Raw genomic sequence first — 17353 nt, forward strand, 5'->3', positions numbered from 1 at the left:
ATCCTCCCAAAAGAAGATTAACCAACCCCTGACAGAGAAGTAATCTCTCCTAAAACATTGAATATTATCATTTCAACATGCTGCTTCTGAACAGAATGAACTGTCTCTCTGGTATGCTTAATTGCAATGTGCAGGACACACAATGCTCTTTTAGGTATGCTAAATGGAAAGCCTGAAAGCATTTCAACATTGTAAATGTACAACAATGAACTTTTGGAGTTTGGCAGCCGAGCTCAAAACGTAAAGCATAGATTTCACATCTCATGGAGAGTTTAGTGTTTCAGAGTGGAGCTCATGAATATGTTTGAACTGTAAGTTTTGCGAAGACTGATTCATGAGGACCCGTGCTCCTTTCCCAACAAACTATAACTGGTCACATTGTTGCCTGTGAATGTTGTCATGAGATAACATTCCAACCATTTGACCTCCTACGTTTGGTTCATTTAATTACTTATCTGTGTTCTGCACAAGGCTCTCAAACTGCTGCTGCTGCTGTCGGTACAGTTCTTAATTTTCCTCATTCTCAACATTTTAAAATTTCCAGTGGAGTCATAAAGTTTTAATTTTTTTGTTGCATATATTTGAAACCCATACACCATTTCAGGATGACACATACGGCCCTCCGTTCAAAGCACCTGCATAGGTAATGTTAAACCATCTCTTTGACCGACAGACAGGGAGTAAATGAGTGACCAGCACTAAGGAGGAATTTATGTTATACAGATCCAAAGCACAGCTATCCTCAGCCTCATAAAACCAGAACTACCCATAATCACCCTGGCAGATATGTTTCCATAAGAGGAGCAGGCTGAATCTGTGTCCGTCCATCCATCTCTGTGTACGTCCCTCTGTGCCGGCGATAATCCTGCCCTGTTCTCAGTCACACAGGGCTGACGCCTTTCTGTGACGCAACCCATCATTCAAATTATTTTTAGCGTTAAAGTCCAGGCACAGGAATTGGTAATCCAAGGAGTGACATCTGGCCTTTAGGGCTTATGTGATTAGTGCACAGAGCCTTGGCCCTAATAGCCTCGCGGACGTTCTTCATTGTGTATCTGAAGAAGTCAAAGCTACGGTGTTGGGAAAATAAAACATCAATTCCATGGAAGGGGTTGAAAATGGAAAGAAAGCATAAAGAACATACTGTAACTTAAAGCATGCAGTAAGGCCTTTCTTATGTAATGCACCTTCAGTCATGCTGCATTATGGCTAAGACCAGATAACCACAGACTACCACAAACTTGTGTATTTTATTAGGATTTTATGAGAACCCAAAGCAAAGCAGTGCATAGGTGTGAAGTGGAATCAAAAATGCTTGGTGTGGCATGTATTGATCTTAAGTCCCCTTTACTCTGATAGCCCTGAAAAAACTAGTTAAATTTATTCCCTCAGAAGTCAACAAATTAGTACAGAGAGCCCACCTCTGTTTAGGAAGCATGAAGAAGATGGTCTAAATTAGTTACTGGACAGCACTACCAAAGCATGCACCAAGCCTTCTTATATGAAATGCACCTTCAGTCTTACAGCATTAGGGCTAAGACCAGATAACCACACAGATAAGTTGTGAGTCAAAGTCAAACTAGGCCAAACTATAAAAAATCCAAACTGTAGGAGGTCAGCAGTGGTACAATAAAACAATTGGTTCAAAATGTTGAGAAGGGCCTTCTACTGAATTAATCATCATCAACACTGAAAGGCCTAATAATGACAAAGTGACCAAGTCCTCCTCATGCTCCAGAATGGAGCCGATTATTACAATAGTTGTCCTATTTTGTACAGAGAATGGATGTTTAATTATATTTGAAAACAAACACAAAAGGTTTCCAGCTGTGAACTCTTTTATGAGTTTTTTTCAAAATGTTTCTGTGCATAAGACCAGATGGTTTTCTGATTCTTTGCATCAGTCGATCTGTTAAAACAGGGGGAAATTCCAAGTTTGTTAGCCGTCAGTAATCTTAGGTCTATGATAATCTTTTTTGTGCTGTAATAATTGCTTCAGTGTCACAAACAAGTCTGCTTGCAGAAAACAGAGAGAGAGAGACAAAGAAAGGGACTATTTTGGGCAGTTGTTTGCTTGGAGAAGCTTTTGCTTATTCGGGCAACTTGTTCCCAGGAGTTCGGAACACAGTTTCGCTGTTGCTTCTGCTTTTGTTTTGTTGTTTTCAAGATCTGCACTTGTGCAGGAGTTCAGGGACCCTCTTCTTGTTTTTATAGTTACTTCAACAAAATTTCTTCTTCCACCTCCTCTTAAGTGAGTAATTGTGTAGCAGTAATTGCCTGTGCAGGGTTGTAGTTGGAGAAGAGAAGAAAAACAAAATTCCTTCAAACGTACATTTGTCAAACCTAGTTTTTTTTTTTTTATTATTATGAGTTTCTGATCTTCTGTGGAATTTCCTGTGAAAAGCTCTTTTAGTTTTCACTCAGCCTGTTTAAAATGCTGCAGATAGGAAGAATGGAGAAAAGGCATTTCTTCTGCATGACCCAGTGGTTTGCATGAGCAACATGCTATCTAAATCTGCTTATCTCTTTGCTGAATATTATGGTATTTCTTAAAACAACTAAACAATCTGAAGAACTTCTTTGACCAAATATTGTCTCATGTCTTTTACAAATATTAGTTTGGGTATATTAGCAACAGAGCCTTGCAAAATCCACCCTGAACTTTTTCACATTTTATGACAGCAATTATGCAAACAGAAACTTTTTGTATTTTATTGGTATATTACGATATAGACCAACATAAAGTAGAGTATACTTGTATACTTGGAAGTGAAAATGCAGTGCAAACAATTGCCTTTCGGGTAGTGCACTACTACAAACCTACTGTGAATTTTTCAACTGATGGGACAAATAAAGGATTATTGTATTCTACAAAGACATAGTTGCCCACATAATTTGATAGGTTAAACAAGGAAAGCATTAATCAAAGAAACAACCAAGTGGCCAATGGTAACTCTGGAGGAGTTACCATTGGCCACCAGAGATCCACAGCTCAGGTGGGAGAATCTGTTGAAAGGAGACCAGAAGTTGTGCACTCCATTAATCTGGACTTTAAAGTAGCAAAAAGAAAACCAGGAATTCATAAAAATCCTGTTTGCAATTTGTGATGTGCGCCAGGAAGCTAACGCTGCACGTCACCCTGAACATAATTTGTTGGTGGTAGCATCATGCTTTGGGAATAATGCTCTTCAGAGGTGTTGTCAGAGTTGATGGGAAGATGGATGAAGCTAACTCCAGGTTGATCTTGGAAACATGTTAAAGGCTGCAGGAGACTTGAAACTGGGGTGGAGATTTATCTTCCAGGAGGAGAACGACCCTAAATATACAGCCAGAGAAACAATGGGACGGTAAAGATCAAAGCGAATTCACATATGGGGCCGAATAGAAATGCGTGCCGCACTTTTCAGTTTGTTAATCATTTTTACAACCTAGTCGCTCTTTGTGTTGGACAGTCATATAAAATCATAGTAAAATGGATTGTGAAGTGTAAAGTTGTCATATGATAAAATCTAGAAAAGATAAAGGTGTATAAATGTGTATAAATACTTCAAGGCCAGATTTTCCAAAACTTTGTCCCAATTAACATGTAATTGCCTTGGCGTATATTCTTGGTGTTTTAAAGACCTGCTCTGACCCAAGCTGTTTTTATTTAAAGCTTGTAGCCACTGCTCCTGTTTCAGACTCTCAGATTCCTAACTTCTCACTTTCATTTTCTTTGCTCCTCCCCTGTGCCCCCCCCCCCCGACCCTTGTCACAGGTATGGCCTCGCAAGTGCAAGTGTTCTCTCCTCACACTCTCCAGTCAAGTGCCTTCTTTAGCGTAAAGAAACTCAAGGTGGAGCAGAGTTGTAACTGGGATATGACAGGGTACGGCACACATAGCAAAGTCTACAGCTACAACAGCAGCAAGAACGTATCGGCCACCAGTGGCGCTCCTCTAGGTATCAACAGCTCCCTGCAGGTTGCTAGCTCCACCCTGCCCTACGAGCAGGCCCTGATCTTCCCAGCCAGCGCTGGCCATATTGTGGTTGCCACAGCCAGCAGCACCTCGGGGGCCGTCGGGCTGGGTAGCGGTGGTGGAGGCAGCAACAGCAGTGGCGGGGGTGGAGGCGGTGGAGTTCACAACTTGACGCGCCGCAGCACGGTGAGTCTCTTGGACACTTACCAAAGATGCGGGCTTAAACGCAAGAGTGAAGAACTCGACAACAGCAGCGTGCAGATCATTGAGGAGCACGGCCCAACCATGATCCAGAACGGAGGAACCAGTGGAGCCACAGTGGCCACGGTGGCCACCGCCACCTCCACAGCAACATCCAAAAACAGTGGCTCCAACAATGAGGGGGATTACCAGCTGGTCCAGCATGAGGTGCTCTGCTCCATGACCAACACCTATGAAGTCTTGGAGTTCTTGGGAAGAGGAACCTTTGGGCAGGTGGTTAAGTGTTGGAAGCGGGGAACAAATGAAATAGTGGCAATCAAGATCCTAAAAAACCACCCATCATATGCACGGCAGGGTCAGATCGAGGTCAGCATCCTGGCACGCCTCAGCACAGAGAGCGCAGATGACTACAACTTTGTGAGAGCCTATGAGTGCTTCCAGCACAAGAACCACACGTGCCTGGTGTTTGAGATGTTGGAACAGAACCTGTATGACTTCCTCAAACAGAACAAGTTCAGCCCTTTGCCGCTCAAGTACATCAGACCCGTCCTTCAGCAGGTGGCCACGGCGTTAATGAAACTGAAGAGCCTTGGACTGATCCATGCTGACCTGAAGCCAGAAAACATCATGCTCGTGGATCCTTCACGTCAGCCCTACAGGGTCAAAGTCATTGACTTTGGGTCAGCCAGCCATGTGTCCAAAGCCGTGTGCTCCACTTATCTGCAATCCAGATACTACAGGTAAGAGCAGCAACTCACGCAGAACAGACCTGCTCTGAAATAGATACAGTCATTTGCAAAAGTATTCACACTACTAGCTTTTTCACATTTTGTCACACATGTAAATGTATTTTAATGGGATTTTATGCATAGAGCATCACAGATTAGTACATTTAAATTCAGGCCTCCGCCTTACTTTCCTACCCCTCAGTGGAACTATTTGCATTCACAACTCAGCAAATGAGTGTTACTTATTCTCAATGTAAATCCAACTGTTCTGTGAAGGCCTCAGAGGTCCACAGCTTAGGTACAGGAATCTGTCGATTCAACAACTATTATTCATGCAAAAATCTCCATAAATCTGGGCTGTATGAAAGAGAGGCAACAATATTAAATTATTGAAAGAAAGCCATAAGAATCCTGCTCTGCAACCCATGCAGGGGAGGCGACACAAATGTGGAAGAAGCTGCTGGGCTCAGATTGGACTAATATTGTGCAAAATGTATATGTGGCAGAAAACTGACACCCAGAGAACATCATGCCCTTTATGAAACATGGCGCAGGCCACCTCATACTGTGGGGGTCCTTTTCTTCATCAGAGACAGGGAAACTGGTCAAAGTTGATGGAAAGATGGATGGAGCTAAATCCAGGACAACATGGAGGAAAATCTGTTGGAGGCTGCAGAACAATTGAGACTGAGGTGGAGGTTCACCTTCCAGCGGGTCAATGACCTTAAACATACAACCAGAGATACAATGGGATTGTTTAGATCAAAGCATACTTATGTGTTGGAGTGGCCCATTCAAAGTTCAGACCTGAATATGAGAATTTTGGCAAGACTTGAAAATTTATGTTTAGAAAAAACTCTCCATCGAGTCTGACTGAGACTGAGACATTTTGGAAAGAAAAACGGACTAATATTTTAGTCTCTAGACAAACCCCGCTGCACCTGTAAATACTTACAAGATAAATACATGTGCACACCACACTTTTCAGATAATTATTGTTTTTCCCTCTACTTCAAATGTATGAATGACTTTGCATTTTTGTTTATCCAAGTTTGTGGTTGTAACATTACAAAATCGGAAAAAGATCAAGGGGCATGTTTACTTTTCCAAGGTACTGCATAGAGCAAAAACAATAAGCTATTAAATGAGCTGTTTCCTTATTTGTTTCTGTTGGTTTCATATGTGTTATTTTGCTTTCTGTGTCCTGCTTAATTCAGGGCTTTTTTAATGGGAAGCTTTTCATCGCTGGGCTGATTAATAAACATCTAAAATTGCTGCCAACCATGTGAGCTGCTGCTTAAAGCGTCTCTGCATTCCAACTTTATGTTTTTCTCGTGTTTACTGCATTTGTTAAACCCTCATTTAATCTTAAACAGGCCAGTAAAATTCAAAGTCTCATAAAGTGGACTGCTGCTTATTGTGCTTAATGAGATAAAACAAGCATGTTTGGGTGCTACTTTGATGATTATAGGGGACCTGCTCAGTTTTCTCACGTCTTGGTCAGCCTCTCGTAAAGGCACAGCAGACCACAGGGAATTTATAAAGCAGTGACTGTGTTTAGTTGCAGAGAGAAGTTTGGGTTAAAAATGTGCTTCCTGTTTGCCAGAGAGGAATATTGAAAGGATCCCAGACAAACTCCTTCATAGAAGGGCACTAATCATGTGAGGTGGCAATCTGCCCATATTCATCTATTCACCCTTCTGCTCTCTGGGCCTTCAGATACCCAGCCCACCATCACAGAGTAGCTCCCATTTCCCCAGGGATAGAGATGAGGGGTCAGCCCGAGTTCTCCTGTTATATGGCCTTGTAATCCACACCAGCGGACCCTGCATTAGAACCAGATGACGCTCTGGGAAGACCTATCCTTCCTTTCCCAGGGCTTTTAAAAGAATAGATAATTTCACCAACAGCAAACATTGTGTTTAGGTTTGAGAGAAGGCAGATTTCAGAGAACTGTTCAGCACAGAGGAGAGCTTTGTATGGGGCTCAGGTGTTCCTCTGGCTTTGATGGAAGAGCAGGTGTGTGTGAGAGCTGTTGCACCACACACACACACACACACACTGACACACAGAGACATATATTAAAACATATGCCAGGTGTTGCTCTTCAGCCCAGCTTTGTGTGGTTTCTGCTCTAAGTGATTTGTGGAGTATCTGTAAAGAACATTTGAGTTGTTTTGGGTTTTCTTAAAGGAAGCATGGGCCGCCATGAAGTTCTCATATGGTTATTCTAAAGTACAAGTACCACAGTTTCACAGTAATTACACAAAAGTTTATAAAGCACGTTAATATTAGCAAACTGGGCTCTGACTGGCTTAGGTAGAACCTGCTGTTTCCTTGAAATGCTGTCTGTAACCTACAAACTCTGGTGTGTCACTTTAATAAGAGATAAGGCGCTGTTGTTTACATCATGACAGGAAATAATTTATCTTTCTTTTAGGTGATGGAAAGTGTAGTAGCTTGTTTCAGCCTGCTGAATGGCAGTATGCAGCAACAGAGAGGGAGGGGGGTTGCAGCTCAGCATTATTCTGTGCTGATGAAAACTGAAGGAAACTACAGTAACCCTGCCTTCCTCTCTGGCATCTCATTAAAAGGACTTTAAACCACAGGAACAATACGTTGGACAACTTTGAGGTTCTGAAACTATAAACTACTCAAAAGACCAACAACTGGATTAACTTTACAGATTTCAAACATCTGGTTACATCTCAGATGTGGATTATTTTAGTAGCTCCATTGAGTTGCTTTACCTAAAAAGTTCTCGAGAAAAAATAAAATTACTAGTCAAACAATTTTAGTTGAACTGAAATTCTATGACTGAAAAAGTATTTCATGTATGCATGTTTGTATACTTGCTTTTGAAGTCAGTCAGGTATTGGTGGATTTAAATGTTTGCTTTTTCATCTTTGGTATTTGTCCTTCCCCTCCCTTCTCCTGTTTCCGAAGCTAAATCCATCCACCGTGCACTTGGTTCTCAGCCTGTTTCTAAAGTATATCATCTCCATAAACATGGGGTTCTCACAGTATGATAACACTGAGGAATAAATGCCACGTTACCACAATGTTAGCACAACAATGTAAAGCAACAATCTTATTCCCAATCGAAGATGGCGATGCGTATAGCTGCCTCGGTTAGGTATTCCTTTTATTTAAAAAAGAGAAGCAACATTTGTTCTTACTGTTGCTAAAATAACATAAATATTATTACAAGTACATATATTATTGTTTTTACTATTATAGCTATGAATATTGTAGGCCTATAACAGTGATGATAATGTTGCCTGTAACATTTATGTATGTTAGTTTAGTTTTGATAAACAGACAATATCCCACCTTTGTTGCTCTTCATAGAGTAAGACGGTTGTAATGAGCTGGTGTTAGCTGGGTAATTAATCAGGCTACCTGCTTGGGTAGAGCCTACAGTTGGTTGCCTGTAGCTTGCTAATTGAAGTTTTCAAACAGTGTTACCTTAATAAGAGATGCAGATGTTGCTCTTTTATTTTCCACAATGTTGCTGAACATGTTTCTTATAAACATAAATCTTTCCAAACAGCCAAAATTGGCTTTTTATGTAAGGCAGAGAGAAATGGACCAGCACTCTTTCAGCCAGCTGACCGGCAGTGCACAGTGATACGTAGTTGCAGTGAACTCCAGACATAGTGACAGAAAAACATCGTTTTAAACTTCTTAGGGCTTCTGTTGGATACCTTCACATCAGAAATGCCTGGTACCACTATCAGGAAAGGCATTTTGAAACTGTAGTACATCAGAACTTGTACATATTAAACCAGAAAAATAAAGAAAACACTCCTCTCATTGATGCTAATGCATGATTAGTTGGAGGATGTGGTTCAGTTATGGCTTTTATGTTTACTCAGAAGTAAACATGAAATAGGAAAATGAACAGAATGGTCTGAATTCTAACTGCGAAAGCAAAAGGTTTTCCAAACCTGAACTCAAACTCCAATATGGCTTCCTTGCATGTAAAACTGTTTATCCGCACTTCTGTTGATGTGTTTGGCATTACCAGCCTCCATTTGAGAAAGTCCAACATGTTAACAAAACTTGGTTGTTAATAGTAGTTACCCTGGTCACCCACCAAGGATAACTAGCAAATTGCAAACTTGGGAATGTTTGGTTGTGACGTCGTTCCCAGCTCCAGTTTGGCAAATGGAATGAGAATAATTATTCTAGATTCACTGTTGTTAGTGTCAGTTTTTACTGGGAGTTTTTGAAGAATTTTGTTTATTGGTTCTTATTACCTGTTCGTTACTGTTAATTTGTTGGTATTTTACTTTGGAAATAATTCATACCTTTAAAGCCAACCCAAGGACCATCAGTAAGACTTGCAGCACAGTTCGGGAACCTTGCCTCCATGGATTTTTACATGCAAGATTTTCTCTTAGGGAGATTTTTTTCAACCCAGTTTATACTGAACAAATATACACTGTAACAGTCCGTTTCACATTAATTATGTTGAAACTACCAGTTCAAAATTCAAAGCAATGCTCCTTTAGTTCTGTCAGTTGTTAATTTTGATTATATTGACCAAACAATTTTAGCAAATATAAAGTAGACTCACAGATTGAAACAATTCCCACAAGCAGTTTAATCTATTAACTAACCCAAATGAACTTAAATGAACTGAGTCTTTACATAAGCAGTTATTTAATTTAACTCAAATAGATGAAGGAGTTCAGAGAACTGCCCAAAGGAGTTAAATCAATTATCTAATCCAAGTTCAATAAACTAACACCGATGCTTAAAAAGGAAAGGATTTCTCTACTAGATGAAATAAATTAATGTTAGTAGAACAAATTAAGCCTTGACATTACTCTTTGTTTTTAATTTGAGACTGAAGCTTTGGCTGATATTAGATTCTCATAGTATACCCTGAAGGCAAAAATATCAGTTCCATGATTTCAAGCTATTTAAACCATGTTTAAAATGATCTGAACAGAAAGGCACCAATTATTCCTTCTGCTATTGATTAATGAAGTTTTGAACAGTTTTGAATGAACAGTTTTATCTATAACATTTATTATTTTGATTTTCATGAATAGACTTAAGCGCATCTATAGAATTGAATACCTGTTAAATTTAGTAGTAGTTTAAAAGAGCGTGGTGCCAATTCTTTTTACTGTTTGCATAGCTTTTCAATCTGCAGGTAATCAACCTGAAGTCACCTGTTTAACTGCTTAACTTTAGTATTATAATAGCATTACCTTAAATGGAGCAATGGATGACGCTAGTTTCGTTTGCTAACCATGATCCTCTGTGTTTTTGACACCTGAAATGTTTCTTTCTTGTAACTCATAGAAAGGTTTAGGAGCCTTCTTTCAGCCAGCTGACAGGCAGTGTACAGCAAAAGAAAAGAAAAGTGGGACCACAGGGTTACTCCCTGCTCCAGACAGCAAGGACAAACTTCTGTTTTCTCTTGCATCTCATTAAAAGGACTTTACTTCAGTAATATTAAACTTGAGTAAAATATGATGATTTTATCAGTAACATTTATTGTTTTGTTGTTATTTTTGGCACATAGACTTATTAAAATATCGACCAAACAGACATGCCCATTGTGCAGAAAATGATCCTTTTTCCTGCTCTGAACAGTAGTAGGCAGATTGGCAGCCATGATGCTCACAATGTGTTTCTCACAGCTGGAATTTGTTTCTAAACAACTGTATTTATCTTTGTTGCTACAAACGGAAAACTTCATCAGCCTGCATTCAGCCAGCTGACCTTCAGTGAGCAGCAACAGGTAGGGGAGGGGCAATGCTGTATTATTTTGCTTCATACAGTCAGAAAAAAGTCCTGGCTTCTCCTCAAAATGATGTTAAACCATAGGATAGAAGTTTGTAGTGGAACCGTAACTATTTGAAATCATTGTAAACAGCCTTTATCTGCATGTTAGGGTGTTTTCATACTGGAGCATTTAGAAAAGTCTTTGTTTAACCACCACAAGCGTACAGGTCGGAGTTGTTCTGCTGAAGTAAACACCACTTGTCGCCTGTTGTCGCTGCAAGTCAGCCAGCAGGTTATAAAACATTCCTGTTTGTTTTCTGTGGGAGTGACGAGTGGAGGAGGCCGGAATGATCATCCCTTCATTTCCTCTTAGCAACAGAAGGGAGGAAATAAAGACTTAACCATCAGCCACCAGAACCTTGACCAGAGGACTTGGTGACCCTGGTTTCGATATACCTGTGCTGGGGGAGAGTGGGTGTTGTCAGGTTCTCCATTCTCCATAATGAACAATTTATTTTAAAGAATGCACTTGAATTAGATGAGTACAACGCTGTGTGCAATGGACAGCAAACAAACTTTGGCAGTGGGCAGAGTTCACAGTGAGTTCAGAAGCTTAAGGGATAACATCCTTCCATCTTTGATGATTACAGATGAGAAGATAGCAGCCTGCTTTCTGTTGCCTGTTCACTGACAGGGTGGAGATTACATCCAGGTGTGCTTACCCAGCGCCGTCATACTCCATATTCACCACAGTCACAAGAACCACATCCCCACTCTGTATTGATTCTTGTTGAATGAGTTTTTTTAATGTTTTTTTTTAATCTTCTTATGAACAATAACTGTTTTTTGTTTAATGATGTGAACAGACCGGAGAGATTAATGACAGTAGCTGTTTGCTTTTTGATCTCAGATATTGTTTGCTGTTGACATTATATGTCCTGTAACAGCCTTGCAAATGAGTTATGGACTTTTCACAAGGTTGACTTATGCAAATAAAACAGCACGATAAAGGTAATCTCCGGTGAGCTCTGGTTCAACTTTGTGCATGTCTGGGCTCAGCAGCTGCAGGGTTGTTTAGCAGGGCTCATCTGTTGGTGTCAGAAAAAAAAACTGCCTGTTGGATTTTTACACTTCATTCCACTGGTTTTTACCACCTACAGTTTTCCAACCCATATTTTAAAACATTTAAATGTTCTGTGCTGTTTATGTCCTGATTACATCATTATAGGACCTAACCTTAATCCCCCTATCTGCTGTTCCTGCCTCTTCCTGCTCATCTTCTTCTTTACTTGTGGCTAATTATGTAACAGGTAAGCTTGCAGCTCAGGCCTACCATGTGCCAGATAGAGGAATTATTGTCTTGTCCCAGATGGACATTTTTGTCCTAGTTATCTCCTCTAAGTAAAGCCATGAGAATTGTGGAATGCAACAAGATGGTATTTAAGTTTATATGAGGTTTCCTCAGGCCATCCAGGTGGTGAGAGCAGGCCTTGTGGTGGCAGCTGGTACTGACACAGAGGCACATTGTGCTGATAGATAAGGTTATAAAAGGGAAAAAACCAACATGACTGTTGAACATTCTGATTTAAGAATTTATTGCCATATATTTAGTGTAAAAAAATAATCTATTTTATAAAAAAACTTTACTATTTATTACCAGTGACATATCTATAGCCACCCCTGACCATTCAGTATTTCTAGATCAGTCCTGGTTCCTATCTAAGCTTTTCTTCAGCTCAGCCCACAGGTTTTCCATAGGATTTAGGTCTTTGGACTGAGATGCTCAAGGAGGGAGGTTGATTTTGTGATATTTCTGGGCAGATTTGACCATGTGTTTGGTTTCTATCTATCTATCTATCTATCTATCTATCTATCTATCTATCTATCTATCTATCTATCTATCTATCTATCTATCTATCTATCTATCTATCTATCTATCTATCTATCTATCTATCTATCTATCTATCTATCTATCTATCTATCTATCTATCTATCTATCTATCTATCTATCTATCTATCTATCTATCTATCTATCTATCTATCTGTCTGTCTGTCTGTCTGTCTGTCTGTCTGTCTGTCTGTCTGTCTGTCTGTCTGTCTGTCCGTCCGTCCGTCCGTCCGTCCGTCCGTCCAAGCATGTTATTAGCTTGGGTTAACGTATAAAGACTTCATAAATTTAACTTTGCAATAAAGCTGTTATCGGAGTCTGATCTATTTGCAGTTTGTATTACAAACCTGTCAGTCACAACTTTGTGGAGCTTAAAGCATTGCTAACCTTTTCTATTTTACTGTAAATAGTAGCTTTGCAACAGCATTGGACGTCATTAAAGAAGTCCTGAAATTGGCTGATAAAGACCTTAAACTCATAAGATAAACAGATACTTTTGTCTGAAGTGTTGTTTATTAATTTCTATGTTCTGTAGACAGTCGGTACTGTAGGTTTAACAATCAATCTGTACCTACATGTTAAACTGGAGGATAATTCTCAAAACTGGAGTCTGCAAAAATCTGGATTTTGAGGAAGGTTAATATGTTCAAACCCTTCATTATTAATGTCATAAACTTGAACTTGAATGAACCATTACATATTGTTGGTGTTATGAAAATGGGTCAGTGGCATATGAGACAGAAGAATGGGCTTCCTGGAGTCACAAATAATCTTAAGTGGCCAAGTGATTCTCAAGATCATCTGAGTAAAGAAACACCTCACAAAAATCTATAACGTCTGGACTATAACGTCTATGATTTTCATGATAGTGGTAAAACAGGAGCAGGATTGTAGGATTGTAACAAAATATACTGCATGTGGACGCCTGTCCAGCTGTATAAGGACAGTTTGGGCTAAGCTGCTTGAGTGTAAGATGAATCTCTGCTCCACCTGTCTGTATATCTCTCTATCTGCTGTTAGGGTCACCCAACCAGACAGACAGGACAGGCGTTCCAGCACATTAACCCTGCTTCCGTCATACATCAAGGGGTGTTTTAACAAATCAGGTTGCTATTAGTTACTGTTCTCTGAACCGTGTGTGTGTATGTGTGTGTGTGTGTGTGTGTGTGTGTGTGTCAAGGAGGAAGGGAAAGGTAGGAGAACAGCGGGATCAGGTTGCTAAAGAGGAACGATGATTTTAGAAAGGGCTGAAAGACAGGTTGGCTTTGCTGCAGCGGCGCAGCTAATAGCGCAGGTGTTGTTTATTAGAAGATTCTCATGATTGAATGGCAGGGAAGAAAAAAAGGGGGAAATGAGAGCAGTGTGAGGGGTGGAGGTGTGGGTGCACTGATGGGTTTTTGTTTTGCATTCCTTACTATTACCTGGAACAAGGCACTTTTCTCCCCAAGCAGTGGCAGATCATTCTTAAAGCAGATGAGCTTCCATTAGTTTCAGCCTGACAGGAATGCTGTTAGTTTTCTGCTGACTTTCTCCTTGTTTTATAATTAGTTTATTATATTTGCAACTTGTGACCACTGAGGGCCGGGGCTGTCCTGTTGGTGCTTACATCAAATAAGAGGGAGACCCCTAATATAATAATTACTGCTCTGTGCATTCACAGATACGCTCTTTATGGCAGTTATAATACCGTAGTATGCATGACAGAATCCTAATAACCTGCTTCTCATTTATGATTTGCCTCTGGGCAGCTCTTCCATGTGTCTCCACAGTGCAGTCAGCAAGCAGCAGGCATGTAGCAGCAAAGCTAATTAACTACCGGTAGTCAAGCATATGCATCAGAACATATATATCTCCCTGCTGCCCACATTTATTCTGGCAAAGAATGAATGAAAATGATGGGGGTGAACTTTGCCAGATAAACTTCTCTCTGCACTCTGACAGCCTGCACAGGTGTGTACACATGCACTTCAGCTAGTGTGGGACCCGCTCAGACACGATTTAGCTTTCTCAGTTTCAACATACTGTTTTATTCTAGATGCTGGTCTTTGTTCTCCGTCACAGTTCAATTTCCATACATTAGCCAGGATATTAGGCCGAGGGAAATTAAGCCACCTCGATAAAACGCAGCCCACTCAGACTCAGTAAGGCTGCTATCTCTCCGCTCTGTATTGATCGACTTAGTTGAAACAGGATTTCTTTTTCTCACCTAAGCTTCTGGTGGTGTTTAGGAAATGATAGCAGAAAACAATAGTAACTTCTTTGACTGGAGTTCCTGCATAACGCTGCTTGGTGAAATCACAAAGATATCTCCATGTTCAGATGATGGATTGAACAGAGCTCTGGAAGATGTTCAAAGCTGGAATATTGTTTAAGAACCTAAACCTGCTTTAAACTTCACAACTTTCTCTCTGACCTTAATCTACATGATGCCGTTTGTTTTCTAATGTTCTCCAGTAAAGCTCTGAGGCGTTCACAGAACAGCTAGGATTGGACCGAGATTAAATTGCACACAGCTGTATTTTGTTTAATAATTAGAAGTCTTTTTAAGGCAATTAGATGCACTGGAGTAAAGAGGGCTGAAAACATGTCACACAGACCAGTGATTGAAAACCAATGAATCATTTTCTTCCAATTCATAATTATGCACTACTTTTTGTTGGTCTATCACATAAAATTCCAATAAAGTTTGGGTTTGTGGTTGTAACATGACTAGTGCTAAAGAGGTTGACAGGGTGTGAATACTTTTTTTACTGTACTGCATATTAATTTTCCATTGAGCCACTCATTAGCCTCTTTTGTTTAGAATTCAAGCATCAACTGGTTGGCGGCTGACTGGCACAGGTGCCCTTGGGTCTAAATAAATCATGAGGCTGCCTGCTGATCCTTACCTCCATCATTCCTGTACGCCCCACCGTCCCTCCACAGGGAGCTTCAGAAAGGGGGTAGCCCCCACCGATACCCACCCCTCTGCTTCTTCCCGCTCCCCTTCACGTTTCCTCCACTTTCTTACCTCCCTCACCTTCCTTTTCACCCCCCCCCGTCATGTCCTCCATCCAACTCACATGAATATTTAAAACCTAACACCAAGATGGAATATGTAGCCAGGGCAATAAAGACATGTAAAAATATTCATTTTGTATCTTAGATTTTCTTAATGTATTGCAGGTCAGGAAATAAAATCTAAAGTAGTTTAATTACGGAGAAAACGGCATTATATGGACAGCCACAAACTGAGACAGTTGACAACAGTCAGAGGAACAGACAGAGGCAAGGGAGTGTGATCTGTTGGGGAGGCCCGGCAGGGAGCTGTAATTTGCCACACCATAGCTGTGTGTTTGTGTGTGTGTGTTTGGACTTTGTGCCACTGTGACAGAGGATGCCTGGTGTGCAAAGACCCATGCAGGCTCCCATAAAGTTTTCAACAGAACAAAACAGATGCGTTTGTTTTCTCAGTTGCAGGAATTTGCTAATGTGCATATATGCCGGGTAAATAGTTTGGCTTATTTTGCAGCAGACAAGCAGGCAGCGCTCTCTGCTGCTCAGCCAAGCACCTGGGGCCCCTGTATACAAAGAAAAATGGATCTTGGTGCAACCCTCAGCAGCTTTTTTCCTTCTTTTAGTCACTTAGTATCATGTCCACCTCGATTCCTCTGTCATAAAAAAATGTGCTTGATGGGAAGTCCTGCATTTTTAATAATTTCTAAAATACTTATTTGACAGAAGACATTAAACGGTCTTGTTAAGCACACAGTGCCAAACTTATTGGCTCCCCTGCTGTGCATAACCACCTTTCACCAACAGAACTGCACAAATTGTCTCCTGTAATAAAGGATTGGTAGGGGTACCAACAATTGTCAAACTGCTGATTCTTATTAGCATAATATTTGTATCCAGTGAATAAATGTATTCAGATTAAAGGTTTGATTTTCTAAAATGATAGGTGTGAAATTATCCTTCTCCAAAACAAAAAATAATTTTTTGCAAGGCTTTATCAGGGATGCCAATAAATGTAGATCCTATATGTGGTGACAGCTGTTGCTCTATTAAAACGTTGCAGTTTTTCAGATGGATCCATGGAGTTAAATGAGCATTAGATTTCCTTTAATAACAGTTTACTTTTATTTCATAAAAGACAGTTTCCTCCAGATAGGACTGGAGATGTTGTCTAAAATGTTTCAGCTAAGAAGATAATATGATAAATAAGACATAAAAAGAATGCAGAGTCACCGACAGGCTAAGAACAAACTGGGTCCTAATTTAGAAGAATCATTTGGTTTATTATTAAAACTGTGTGTGGGTCATTGAAGTGGCGAAAATGTATTTCTTTAAGATAATGATGTAGTCCGTTTCCTAAAGACTGGTGAGCTGTTTGCTCAAAAAGTCCCGTTTGAATGTTGGAAAAAAAGCCATTTCCACATAATTTACGTCTACGTTGTCACTCTTTTATCGACTCTGTGTCTCCTCACATATGAACATCTCCAGGGGTTTCTGAAAACGAGCCAAAGGAGCTTTTCATAAAAATTGCTTTTTTGCTGTATGATGGCTTGTTTGTATTCTTTCGAAGCAGAGCGCTAGTCTTGAAATAGGTCTGATGAAAATCCTATTTCACCTAAGTTTGATAAATAATTTAAAATGACTAATAGCACCTTGTGACATAACAGGAATGTATTGCTGTGGTATATCAGATTGCTTGTGGTTTCAGCCTTAGGCTTAATTTGTTTGGAAAAATAATTACTCCTGTGTTGGGTGCTGGTTAAATATTAAACAGGTTAGCGTTTGGAATGTGGGAAGAGCCTTCTCTTGGCAAAACCTTCTCTTTAAACAGACAGACTGA

The 17353-nt window shown here is 40.2% G+C and overlaps 1 protein-coding gene across 3 annotated transcripts in view; it reads left to right on the forward strand.

Moving 5' to 3' along the window:
• The window catches only part of hipk2 (homeodomain interacting protein kinase 2), a 123875-nt gene that overhangs the window by 37369 nt on the left and 69153 nt on the right, over positions 1 to 17353 (forward strand). For all 3 annotated transcript variants that reach the window (XM_047353000.1, XM_047353007.1, XM_047353011.1), the window contains exon 2: positions 3758 to 4898. In XM_047353000.1, coding sequence (XP_047208956.1) covers positions 3758 to 4898 — 1141 coding nt within the window. The remainder of the gene's footprint in view (positions 1 to 3757; positions 4899 to 17353) is intronic.

This window comes from Girardinichthys multiradiatus, chromosome 2 (assembly GCF_021462225.1).
Source record: "Girardinichthys multiradiatus isolate DD_20200921_A chromosome 2, DD_fGirMul_XY1, whole genome shotgun sequence".
Lineage (NCBI taxonomy): Eukaryota > Metazoa > Chordata > Actinopteri > Cyprinodontiformes > Goodeidae > Girardinichthys > Girardinichthys multiradiatus.